This window comes from Cataglyphis hispanica, chromosome 1, assembly GCF_021464435.1.
Source record: "Cataglyphis hispanica isolate Lineage 1 chromosome 1, ULB_Chis1_1.0, whole genome shotgun sequence".
Lineage (NCBI taxonomy): Eukaryota > Metazoa > Arthropoda > Insecta > Hymenoptera > Formicidae > Cataglyphis > Cataglyphis hispanica.
The window spans coordinates 17,554,863-17,569,479 of record NC_065954.1 but is presented as its reverse complement, the minus strand read 5'-3'; the positions used below and the strand labels follow the sequence as shown (position 1 = coordinate 17,569,479).

The window sequence follows — 14,617 nt, the reverse complement described above, 5'->3', positions numbered from 1 at the left end:
TTCGTCGGCCTTTTCATGAAATTGCAATGTCAACAACGTAAGATTTATTTTGCTTATTTTTTTTCTCTGACAGATTGCAATATTTTCTCCATGATTTATTAAAATTATATTTAAAATTATATATTTTAAATAAATCCACTTTTGATGAAATAATACATAATTAATAATAAAATTAATATATAATTAATGGTAAATTTCAGGTTTTATAATTAAAAATATTATGCCGTAATGTCTCATATATTAAATATATTATGTTCGGAAATTTATAGATACTTCAATGCGACATAATCGTTAAGATGATAATTTCTGGCAATTATACATCTCCTGACTCATCTTTCGCGAGTTATGTAAGCGCGTACGGTGATTCGCGGTGTTAATCGGTTAACGATGATGAATCTCATCGTGGTGCAAAAATAGAAAGTCATCACATTGCGCGCGCCGATTTCTACTCCACTTCTAATAATATCAATCATCGATTTCTTCTCCATACTCAAGTCAAAATAAGGACACTCGTCATGTGATACGTAATTACGAACCGGATTTGGATATCATTTCGCGCCGGCGATTGTCGAACGACGGACAGATAGATTTCGAAAGAACGTATATGGCATCACGCTTCCTTATTCGAATTTAGTGCGTTACGAGAACTCTCTACGATATCGGGGACATGTAGGGGGTAAAAATAAAGAGCCTGTTACGAGCAACCGACCAGAGCGCGGACCAGTTTGACGCGGCTGCCGCATCGTGAATCTGCGTCAGACTCGCTCGATCGTAAAAGGGTAACGGCTTATTTTTTATTCATGACACCTGACACTGCGCCATGCGCGACGTATTTTTCCATCGTTGAATTATTTCTCAACTCACAAGTGATTCGCTTCACGAAGGCATTCGGTTACATACATCTGCAGATGCATGTCGAACTAAACATTCTGGGTCGTCGTAAATATGAAATGCAGCTCGCGAATCGCGGAAACTATACGTTCCTGAGAAAGATACAGTGCGAGTCCGGAAATATTATGCTAATCCGAAACTCTTGCTGGTAGCTACTTGAGTATACACAGTATATACAGCGTAGATTAAAAAATGTTAGCGTTTTGAATATTAATATAATTTTGTAATTTTAGCAGTCAATTTTATACCAAATAAAATTTTATAATAAACGGATCGATAGTTTTTGATGGGTAAAAAAGAATTAGAAAATAAATAAAATTATATGTATAACATTTCATACTTCACATGTTTACGATGCATGCATGCATCTATATGCACATGTCCATCGACTTTGCTCGGGCTTGATCGTAAACAAATTTCTCGCAGGGCATTGATCCATACTTGAAATACATCGATCGCAGATATTGGCCAGGCATCTTCATCGCGTTTAGCAAGCAAATTTGTATGAAAATTTGTATGAATAATATCAAAATCAATTATAAGAATTTCTTTTATCTAAGAATTCTTTGACAAATTTAAAGCCAATTAAGGTTCATTTAAAGTCACATATAAAAAATATAATTTTCTCTATTCTCATCGCGAGAGTAGTTTATAATTTATTTATTATTTATTTTTTTATATCAATATAAGTATTATCCAGCTTTCAATATTTTTATGCTTATTAGAATAATGTAAAAAATTATATAAAAAGTAACACACGAATAAGACACCTGTGATATATATTATTCATTGAAATATCATGATGTTAAGAATAAAACTTAGGATAAATAAATATCTAATTTCTAAAATAGTAGATTTAAAATTAATCTTGTGCCTACTATTTTATATTAGCACATGTTTATATTAACGATATTAAATCACACAGATTCATAAAATCAAATTCACAGTTTTCTTAAGTTCAAAAATTATTTAATTTATTTTTGAATAATAAGAATAAATTTTTTTTTTTATAATATATGTAAAAGTATTATTCTATGATATAATAACAATACGTTTCGTAATTTGTTTTTTTTTAATATGTGCAGTATAATGAATATAATAACATTAGTTTTATCTCTACAGAATAGAAGGCAAAAATTATTACATATTAGTCTGTATTAAATGAATCATCAAATTATCTTTAAAAAAAATGTCTAAATCCGAGAAAGAGCTTTAAAGTCTTTTTAATCTCTAATAAGTAAACGTCACTTTAAAGATTAATTGCAAAGTTACGACATTTTACTTTTGTGAAACGTGATTATACAAAATGACATTTCCTTCTCCAAGCTTCATCCAACTAACTCCATACGCTGAATTTAATCCTTATTATTAATCTCGAGTCATAATCCCGATACAAAGCAAATGAATACAATTTTGTCCAAAATCGCCCACATGCATCATCTACGCATTAGTACGCGCACCTGTGCGCGAATAACGAAAACATAAGCGAGTATTCGTGACACGTCCCACGTGGCGAAATTCCTGCACCCTACCCGCTAGATCTCGCGGGATTTATTTTCGGATCGGTATGACGCCATCGCGCGCGTTTAGTAGTGCCGCGCCGCACCGCCCCAGATCCGCTTTTCTCACTGTGTCGATTTCTCAGTGAGGTTCACGGCTGCATCTCGCACGAATCACGCGGCGATTAATCTATTCATCGCGATCGAAATCCCTTTCTCGAACGCGCGCAAGAAGCAACGACCGCGAGTCTGTGATCGATCGCGCGAATTCCAGACGAACCAACGAACGAATTCGGCTACGAAGCAAGTTATGAAATGTTATTTGCGTGCAATTAATAAATGCGCTCAATTGAGAAACTACTTTTTTCTCCCTCTCTCGAACCTTCTATATTTCTTATAGTTGAAATTCGTCGAATGTGTACACGCGTGTCTCTGTAACTGGAAAATTGGATCTGCGGTTTTCATGACTATTCGCGACTTGTCGTTGATTTAATAGATATTTGATCGCTATAGAATACATTGCGTTTTATTAAAAATAATGAAAGTGAATTAAAATTATTTTTGTATTATCAATAAATACAAGAAAAAATTTTTGCTAAAATTCGATCGTGAGTTATGTACTACAGCCGCTTAATTACTGCATAATTAGTGATATAAACACAGATGTACGTAGACACCATCATCGTACATGCGCACGTGTGGCATTTCGCGAGCGGAGCGATCTGTTCCTGCAAATTACGAGGCGTGATGGAACGCGCAGAGAATGATTCTTCCGGGAATTCATCCACAACATGAGACGTGACGCGAAACTGTGCGCGCATCTTTCCTTCACCTGCGAAGAAAGAAAGTTGGACTCGAGTCTCCGTCGCCACGAATTTGATAGACTGCCAAGTCGACGAGAAGTCGCGTTACATAAGCGACGTAACGCGCGCGAACTTGAATTGCGCGTTCGCCAACACGAACAAATCGGCAATCAGTCGTCATCTCGCGTCAAATCGTGTCTGCGCTCGTTGACATCGGCCATATGATCGCGCGACAACGAATGCAACGACTCGAATGCCGCGACGTGCGAGCGCATACTGTGCGCAGCTGCTATTCGCGGGAGCTCGGAAAACGGGACTGCAGTTTTAACTCGGAGATTATCATCGAGTGAACGGTGGAACGACAACGACTTTACATCATACAACCGGTCGCTTCATCCGCAAATCAGTATCTTGCAGCTCGAACGATGATCATATGATGTGCGTCTTCAATATCTTTCTCGTGATCGCAAAGTGATGCAAATCTTATTTTCGTCGTTCTTTTCATATAACGTTATTAAATATGCATTATATGTATTTCTTGTTTAGAATGTAGAATAATTTTTTTTTCGTGATATAAATTGCTTCGTCGAGAGATTAAAAATCCTGTGCGACGTACAGTGATGTGAATAAACGCGCGCTTTGAAACACAACCGCCAATCTTCCACAAAATCCATAAAATTCATCAAGAGAAGGCAGGATCCGTTAAGAACTCCAGACGACAAACTCGTTTGGAACGTGGAATTAATCGGGACGAGAATCAAGCGGGTAAGTTTTTCCGGCAAATTACTTGAGCGAGAACGTACGAGAGAGAGAAAGGACCGGGACCATGAAGAACGCCCATCCCATCGTCAGGGCGACGACTTCCAGTCCGGTCGATCGGGATTCCACGGGCCCCGGCAGCGAATCGGCGGAGCCGATCATCCGGCTAAAGCTACAGAAACCGCTGCACTGGGAGTGGGAGCTCACGACGTCCGCCGACGCTCTACCTGTCATCCAGCTATTGGACAAGGATGGCCGCTTGCTGGTGGAAACCACCGGCCGAACGGCGCAGCGGGCCAGAGGTTCCTTCAAGAAGGGCCTAAAAACCCACGAACAATTTCCAGTCGACGAGTCGCGTGTCAACTCGACAAGCAAAGAGCAAACGTCCTCTACCCCGTCGGTGTCTTCCACCGCCTCGCTCGTCACGACGCCGCTTCCGATTAATCGTAACATTGACGGCTTCAGTACTAAATTCGGTACGTGCAGTTTCGCCCCGCGAAAATCCCGAAGCGACGTCAACATTAAAGAAAGACGAAGCAAAAAGAGACACTTGCCCGCCTTAGAAGATTCAACGATGAAGACGAAGATCGAAAGAAACGTAGAAGGAGCATCGGCAGGAAACAAGAAATATTCCGCTGGAGATTACCTTCGACAGCAGATCATGAACGATCTACGTACGCGTAATACGATCGGGAGAACTCCGGAGGAGATAGCCAAGGACAGATGTAAAAAAGTTAAAGCGTATCTAAGAAGTCAGAGCGAGACCCTCTTGAGTTTGGTTCGCGAGGAAGAATACGACGAATATGAGACGAAAGATACTAGAATCGGATCGAGCGAAAAGAGTCCTGGAAGTCGTAGCTCGAACAAAAGCGACACACTCAACTCTGAAGAGAAGAATCCGAATGGAGGAGACAAAAAGACGAAACCGTACCTGCGAACTCGGAGCACTATAATTCCGACGGAGGATTCGACGAAAAATAATTTCAAACCGAACGAAGGGGATAGAACCGTTTGCGGCCAGATAAAAAACGACATGAATGAGGAGGAGCTGACAAAGATTAGAACTTTCTTACGCGAAAAGATACAACGGCGAATGAATATGGAACAGGCGCGTTCGAGATCAGCTGTTAACACTGACATTCCGGAAAGCGTTGAGAACGCCAGAATTAGAAAAAGATACTCGGACTATAATTACGATCGAGAAAACTACAGAACGCGAAAGGTGCGTAGTGAGACAAGCATCCTGCGATTTGATCCCGAAATGCTCGAAAGAGAGAAGTTGAAGTTGGATAAGCAAGTAGAAATGGAGAAATCGACAAATTGCAGAGAATTGGAAGATTCTCAGCTTCAAAGACAACCACGTAATTATCGGCGATCGAGGAGCGAAGCTTTGGTCGAAGCTTTGGAACTGAACAATCGACCAAAATCACAGGTCAAAAGGGAATCGTCGAGTTTGGACCGAAGGAAATTCTACTGTAAAACCAAGAATGACATTCTGCAGAGACAAGAGGAGGCGATGCCGGCGGTCAGCGTTGAGAATCTCCCAAATTCCCCGAGACGTATGAAGAGCCAGGAAAATGTGGAGAGATCTTGGCGGGAATATAAAGAGCGGAAAAGAAGCGAGAAATATCGCCGAGAATCGGAGAGAGAATTACCCGAGGAGGACTTCATGAGTAAACCGAGGTGGAAGGACCTGCAACGCGATCTTTGCTCTTCGCGCAACTGCAAGATTTGCCAAAACTTGAAAAACTGCGTGAATCCACTTGACGAGAAATCTCGTGAAAAGAGCGAAGAATTGTTGATGGGGAAAAAAGCCGCAAATTTTCTCGAAGACAAGACTTCGACAAACAGACCCGATACCAGTTTGCAGGAGAATTATTTGCTCCTCGAGAAAAAGAACGCGGATTGCTCCCAATCGTCGATCATCCCAGAAATTCAATTGAAAAATCGCGACAATAATATCGGCAGCGTGTCTGCATTGAATATAAATTCTTCGAACTATGAGCACAACATGAATTCTTCGAAAAGCGCTTTCAAGAATTATCGAGAGTTATATCCACGCTCGAATGTGAAGAAAAGCGACACTTTCAAGATTGTCGACGGAAGCGAAGAACTGAAGGAACACGTGAACGGTTCTGACATGAAAATAAATGACGGCAACGGTTCCGATAGTGATTTCGGTTATCTAAACGGCGAAGGTTCGCTAGCGAACAAATCGAACGAGGATATCACCAAGGACTACTTCAAGAGAGTTTACGAACTGTTGAAGAAAAGGCAGGAGGAAATGAGGAAATCGGCGAATGAAGCCCGCGAATTTCCGGGCCGCGAGGATTCTTCATCTTCGAATTACGTCGAGGAAATACAAAAAAAGAGGCATCGGCGTAAGAAAAAAGATAAAAATTCGCAAGGTAAGATAAATCATCAAAAATTTTAATGATTTTTCCTTTATTAATCGCGCGTTAAGTATAAGTTATCCAGAAATAATTTATATTTTTTAAATAAATTATTATAATTTTATCATGTATAATCATTGATTTATTGTCAACTATTATCACTAATTGACAATTTTATTTGAATAATAATGCTATTATCAATGCAAATAATTCATAGCGATACAATCTCGAATATAATTGATTTAAATAATATTCACATAATTAAAATTTTATACGTTATGCTATAAATTACAAGTTATAATATTTCATAACTTTTATTCAATTTTTCTTAAGAGCTTGATAATATATTGAAGCATGAAAAATTCCATAAAAAATATTTTTTCAAAGTTAAAGTTAAAAAAAAAAAGTAAAGAGGCATAGAACTCGCGAGGAAAGCTTCAGAGAGAATCACCACTTGGCAAATACTAAAACTCTGACGAAACAGTAATTACAAAAGATACCTGAGAACTTTAATTTACATTGCCTACGAGGTATATAACAATCTCTCCGCACGATAGTACGGTGCGCTTGATATCGCCCTTGTGCCTCTTGTTAATGTGAAAAGTTCCACTACGAAAACAACGGCCGCTTTCAGTATCTGTTCTCGTATTTAAATGACTCGTACTTTCGCCGTGTTTAAAAAATGTTTAATATATAAGCATAACGAATATTATCTTATCAAGATAGATGATACGTTATTCCAGCAATTTTCATTATAACCATATATTTTTTGTACTATAAAATAAAGTATAGAAATATATATAATATTATTTTTCGTAGAGGTTCTAATAAATGAGAGAGTATAATATATAGAGGAGATTCATGCGGTATTTATGTAATGGCAAGCGTAGTGGAGCGGAAAGTAGCGATACAAGCGATCGTTTGCGTTAATTGTCACGTCCGAATGCCTGCGGTGTTTAGGAACCACTCATTTGACATAGTTTGCGGTGCGATCTATACATTTGATAGCCTGTCAGGCGGATGTACGCGAATGTTTTCCGCGTTATTCTTCCCGCCATTATTTTCCCCCCGCCGTAGGCTCTATTATTCGAACAGCAGATGTTTCATTCCAAATGCCACTTTGTTCGAGTATAGTTTAATATTCCGCGAGGACAAATGTAATTGTCTGGAAACAGTTGTCCCCAATCTGTCTTATTTCGCCACAAAACCGTCCATTCAGGTCGAGCACGCATTAAATTTCGGTGCGAGAAACCAATATCGCGTAACAGCTCCGCGCGGCATTTCAATTTTTCACAGTGCACCTGTACAACGGAATATCTATATCCAGGTTAAAAAAAAAAATTTTCTTTTTCGAAGCTTTTATACAGCGAACGTTTTTTTTTTCTCTTTTTCTCTATGGAAATAGAATAACCCACTAAAAAAATTACTCTTTTCAACAAGAATAACATAATAGAGGTACCAATTTTTACTTCTCTGATTTTTATTTTATTTTTCTGACTCTTTTACATTTCTACATTTTTACAAGGTATATAATCCGTGTATGTTCTTAATTTTAATCTATAATACAGAAACAGTGATTAGAAAATGAGCCACCAAAATATAAGTCAACCAACGGGCGATGGAAAAGGCGCTTGAATTATTTCTCAGAAACAAAATATTAAATAAAATCGTGAGACAAAAAACTGGCGTCTTCAGGTCGCAGTCAGAAAGATTATTACTTTAAACTGATTACTACCTTAAACTTGGGCAGGCCACGTTGCTAAAATAACTGATGGAAGATAGACTAGAAGAGAGACTTAGGCACGAAGCTGTCAGAAGTACGAAACAACCTTCAACAAGACAGGCGATTTAAAGCGTATTCAAACAACTTGATGCAGACAGCAAAAAACAAAGTGAAATGATAAAATTGACGAAGGGGTATGTCCAGCGGTGGCTCGATAGACTAATTGATAATGATGACAATGATGATGATAAAGAATTAATACAAAAAAACTGCATACACGAGAAATTAAAAATACTTATTTTTAAAATGTGGAAAAACCTTTTTCTTCGTATTTGAATAAATATTGTCTTGCTTGTTTATCTGTAGTATATCTCAAAGTGGAAAACTTTTATTTATACTATACATTTTTTATGATAAAATAATATTGTTCTACTGGAGTTACAAATAATACAAAAATATTTCGAAAGACGACAACTCGGTGAATTTATATTTTATTTTATAATAGTTATTTTTTTAAGCGCACGAGAGTATAACATTTTTTTATCAAATTTCTTTCATCAAAACATAATCCAAGAAAATCAAACGAGAAAACGACAATGATAATATAATTTCGCGATATTTAAAATAACTTTTGCATCAAGTGTAATTGAACTTTGATACAACAAAGCTTAGTCTTGTGTTCGTCTATGGATTTCATCGAACTTCGTCGTTTCCCTTATTAAAGGATCGACTACAACTGAAGACTCTGAGGAACTCGTTACATTGTTCTCGCGCGAACAAGTTTTTAATGTAGTATATCTCATCACTAGTATAAAGACATTTTAATAAATTTTTACGAACATTAAAACTAAAAAAGATAAGTTTAAATGTATAAACAGAATGAAAAATTACATTACATTAAAATTACATTAATAACAATACTTTTACAACCGCCTTTTGAATCACTGGGTTCTCTCTGTCTGATTGTTTTATTACATATTTAAATGTAATATGTAAATTCAGCAAATAATACAACATAATGTTCTACGGCGTTCTTGTATACATATGACGAACATCGTGTATACGCCGCGATGCATAAAGATGCTTTTGTAGTTTAATTGATCAAAGGGCGTCAGAGCGAACAATAGAGATGCTCGTTAAGCTCTCCTTATTGTGCGCAAGGCTCTTTGATGTGGTCATAACATAAGCATACGAAAGGAAGCAGTGAATTTTTCCCTGATTCTGTTTCTATTAGCATTATCGTTGCTAATTATCGAATGATATATCGCCGATGTAACGGAGATGATTAATATTGATCTTGACTTTAGCGAAGGACACATCACATGTACAAAAATATTTTATATGCGTGTGTGTGTGTGTGTGTGTGTATGTGTGTACATGTTTGACAGTTATATACAGATAACAATATAAAGAGAACGCGATTTATTTCTTGCAATGCCAATTGTTCTTTTGCCAACGTCAAACAGGACGCTGTTTCGCGTCTAGCAACAAGTCCGTCGATATTCAGACACTCGCTTTACCATGCAATAGTTTCGAACGTTTTGAACCAAGGCCAACGACGCAAAAGAGATACCTTTTCATTCGGAATAAAACGATTATTTCCGCGCTCGCGTTGAATGGAATTTTTTTTCAAATCCGATCGTCCGATAACGAGAAAATTATTACTATCGGCAGACGTGACGAAAATGTTAAAGCTCTCAATATAATATAACATTTCTGCGGTAGAAATTAAATTAAGTTAACTTACAGGAAAATTTTACGAATGATATGTTTAATTTGCAATTAAGCTTATTATTATTATTCGATTATTCTAGATTCTCTGATGTTTTTCATTCATCTTTCATTGTATGTCAATAATTTTATCATATATTTATTTTCTATCTAAATTGCATATTTCAGTCAAAATTATTTAAACGCTTCATTATTATTTACATTATTATCATAATTTTTGTAAAAATTTTATTATTTCAATTTATGAAAGTATGTTTTTTATCAATTATATTTATTTATCTATTAATACTAATTAAATTGTTGATTATTTGTAATATTTTTGATATAGGGAATTGATTAGATTGCACACATATACATACATATACATACACATACATGTACATACATATACATATACATACAAATGTCAAATATATTTAAATTGACTGTTTCGAGAGAGAAGGTAACGAAATATAAACCTTATGACTCGAGATGGCGACGGTCGGAATGTAATCCATGTGCGCGATAATATACGGGCAGAAGATGATAAAGATTGCGGATACGCGAGATGAAGGTAAAGAGATTGCAATGTCGCCAGCATCCGTTGCAACTATAGCGGGTGCATTTTCGCAATGGGGCAACGATGCGACGCTAATCTCTCTGGCTAAAAGCCCGTCACAGGGGAGACCGGTATCTTCCGGTACACGCGCGTCTGCATTCTACCGTCGAAAATTATACGGTTGGTCTTTCTCCCTTTTTTACTCTTTCTCTATCTTCCTCTCTTTCTTAGGCAATTAACTCTTCGCTGACTTTAGTTATAATATTTTCCACTCGCCGAGCTTTGTAAGTTGCCAAAAGAGTCGCCCGTTTCGCTTTATTATATATAAGTAGTTCGTAAATTCTCAAAAACTATCAGAGCGATTTTTGATGTTTACAGTTAACGAAGCAGTTATATCGATAAAGGTGTGCCGCGACTAATTTGCTGATTAAAAATTATAGTAAAACACCGAATATCATTATAGTACAAAATTATATACAGCATTAGTTATAGCATTAAATTAAATCAGTGTTGTAATATTATTTATAATAATTTCAAGTAACTACGATGCGCAGATTTAAAGCAAAAGTTATCTGTTTAGACAAAATTTTAATTTAATTAATAAATCTCGCGTTTCAGTTAATGTATTATTTTTAGAAAAATTTAATTGTGTTATCATCTCTATCTGATTTATATTTCTATATATCAATTCTCTGCATTATCTCTCTTTAAATGGCCTTCAACAACACATATCTTCGCGCTCGTTTTTGCAACTGTGACACCGATGTCGCTTGCACTTATACGCTTACACACACAATGAGAGAATAGAATGCCATTATTATCGGTATTAGCAGCTAAAGAAATGTGACTATGAATAGAACAGTTTGGAAGCGAAATCTAAAACAGACATTGGACACTGGGGGGTGGGGCTGTCTTGCCAATGATAATAATAATAAAATATTTTAAATGACAATTTATATCATTAACGCGGAATTAGCGGAAAGACATAATGCAGAACATACCGAGATTGATGAATTACTAGCGTAGATTAAAATCGCGTGCACACGAGCAGTGGAAGCGCCGCGTTTGATCGCCTCGTGTCTCAGATCTTCACGAACATTTCCGGAAACGAGTGTGCGTGATCTCCGCGTAACCACCCGTTTGTTCCACCATCTGTAAAATCCTCGCTTGAGAATTCTCGCTTCTTAAGGCGCTTCTTGCGAGGGGTGTCTACGGGAAACGCCACATGTGTGTTAACTTCCGCTCTGCGCGTCTATGTGCGAACCGCCTTATGATGTCATGCAACCGGAAGAAGGAACAGGAATTCTATCTTGCGTTAGCAATCACCAGACATTACACGTATATGTTTTTTTTTTTATTAATACATGTAAATGCCCGAAGATAATACTGTGATAAATTTTAATCAAGATGTCGGAATTTCTAGTTATGTTTTCCCGGTAAAGAGAAAAGAATTTTTTGATTAGTTGCGTTATTTATATCGTTCTTTTTGTACATTCTAAAATATTATTAATTTTACTAATATATTTATTAATATATCTGTTTAGACTGTTTTGTAAATTCTGTCAGATCATGTGTAAGTTTCTCAAAAATTATTATGAAAAATTCATTTTATGTAATAATGTTCCATTATCTCTTATAAATATGCTAATCATGGTAATAATGTTCCATTATCTCTTATAAATATGCTAATCATGGTAATGAAATTGTATACATACTGCGTATTGGAATGTTCGATAATATACATATCTTTTTATCAATGAAATGAAACGACATCAATGAAGAATAATACAATGCGCAAGTTTTATATATTCCATGCATTTTTATCAGCAAAATAATCTTTTGTTGGATATATGCAAATTTTTTTTTTTTTTTTTAAATTATCATACTAATATGATTGAAGATTATATAACCACGCCGAAGATTGTAAAATGATTAAATAGGGCGAAAATTTTTGATAAAAGAATAATTATGCCAGAACTTTATTAATGATTTATCTTCTAATAAGAAAATAAATAATGTCTCTTCTAGGCAAACACAAATTAAAACATTTACTTTGTGGAAAAATGTGACCGGAATGATTTCAAATTGAAATTCAAAGTAGCCTATAAGCTAAAAAATCACACCCACGCCTCATTTCTTTCTCGCGAAAAAGGTGAAGAGACGAGTGTGTTGTAACCTTCTTCGCGATTTTCATAAATTCTATGGAAGGAAGAGCTTGCCAAGCTTTAAGCCAAAAGTCTCGAAGTTTACGTAAGGCTTCTGAGAATTGACAATGCCTGAGGGGAGTTTTCAGCGGCTCTCAAAAGTCTGCCCAATATTTTTCTTTCGTTGGATTTCTATCCAGCAATCCGGAAAGAGATACATCATACTTTATAATTCATGAAAGTAAAAGATTGGTAAAACTCAAATGTATAATCAAGCTGTGACATTTAAATAATAGAATATTTGTTCGTATAAATTATATTTTCCGAAATTATTTCTTTCTTCCTAATTCGATCTAACGATCAAATCACATATGCTGTTTTGAAATTATATTTTTATCCACTACAATAATTTAGATAATAATTATTTTTCACGACAATAATTATTTGCGAATTTCTAAAAATAATATAATTATAGTGCAGAGAATTTCATTGCTTTAACGAATATTTCTCATAATTGATTGAAATGTCAATACTTTGCTGGCCAGATAAATTTAATTATTTCTGCAAAAACCTATGCGCAATAGAAGTGAAAATCTTTTCAAAGTTTAAAAGACCGACAGAATGAATATTGGAAAACTAGAAGCGAATGGTTGGAAATCATAATGGAGGGAAATTAATTGTCACGAATCTAGATGTTCTGTCAAAATCATAAGAACAAATATAGATTTTCGATTATTCTAAAATATCTCTAGGATTTTTAAATAATCAAACAAATCAGAAAATATGTGAAGGCTAGAATATAATAAGATCAGGGGAAAAAGGTGAGAATGAAGAGACCATGTGAACGGAATGGAAAAATGGAGGATCGCCAAATGGGTCAAAACACAGATGTCTCAAACAAGAAGACAACCGAGATCAAGCATTAGAAAGTTGGACTTCTATCTTTTAGGAAAAGAAAACGATCGATGGACAGAGCAAAAAGTGTTGAAAGAAAAACCAAAGTCCTGTAAAAAGAAAAAGATCTCTTCGACGTATCTATAATTGAGTTGATACATATAAGGTTACTAAGTACACTATTCAAAAATCTTTCTTTATATATCTCAAACTTTTTGATATCTAGCACATTCTAGAAAGTAACACGATATATCTTCGACAAAAAATATTATTGTTTCTGTTCTGCACAAGAGATTTGCAAATCGTCTATCCTCCTCTCTCCTTTCAATATATTATATTTATAATCTTGCTACGAGTAATATAAATAATAAATTACTATTGATAAAGCTAGAATTTCTTTTTTAATTTTAATGAAAATATTCTATACCCTGTAAAAATTGAAATACATAAATTATTCGACAGCTTATGCGCGTGAAAGCGTAAGAAATTAACTAAGAAGTTCTCTTTCAATCACTCTTGCTTTTTATGCAGCATAATAATTCAAGATCACGCTTGCATGAGCCGCAATGCGTTTTAATACAAGACAAGTTCAGTTTTGAAATCGAGGACGTGCCCGTCGCATAACGATGGAATTATCGATTCGTTTTCTTGCTGCCGTCATACGCGGTATTGTTGACGGCGTGGCTCCATTTAAAAACGCCGGGAAAGAATTATGCTTTTACACCGCCTTTGCAGATTTATTCGTCAGAGACGGCTGCATATCGCGTGCACATGCATTGTCGTAATAAATTGCATCGGTATAACTCGACGATGAATGACGCTCTCGAATAATAGAAATCACGATCGGTGCACAGTATGAATAGCATTTCACTTACGTTTGCAATCATCGTGCGCTACTCAAATATATAGTAATTATTCAGTGATAATAAATAACGCGACACATTCGCGTTCGACATTCTGTTCGTCACGTTTTATTTAATTGAGTCAATGAAAGAAAGAGAAAAATTGAACTATCCACTTTTTTTAAGTTATAATAATAATTTTCGCTAGTGCAAGTATAATTAAAGCACTGTGGATATTATATTCTTGGTCGCCCACGACAACAATTCGTAGAAATATTAGATACTCGGAAGAATGGCCAGTAATAATAGCAGCAAAAGTACAGCTCGGCGAGTTAACCACGTGGAGAAATTCCAGATGGAAAATAACATTTAAGTGAGTACATTTAAGAGAAATTGTAAA

General features: G+C 35.8%; 1 protein-coding gene across 1 annotated transcript in view; it reads left to right on the top strand.

Moving 5' to 3' along the window:
- The first annotated feature begins 2,498 nt into the window (after nucleotides 1-2,498).
- The window catches only part of LOC126855496 (uncharacterized), a 95,435-nt gene continuing 83,316 nt past the window's right edge, over nucleotides 2,499-14,617 (top strand). The window contains exon 1 of the mRNA XM_050603235.1: nucleotides 2,499-6,360. Coding sequence (XP_050459192.1) covers nucleotides 4,020-6,360 — 2,341 coding nt within the window. The 5' untranslated portion in view covers nucleotides 2,499-4,019. The remainder of the gene's footprint in view (nucleotides 6,361-14,617) is intronic.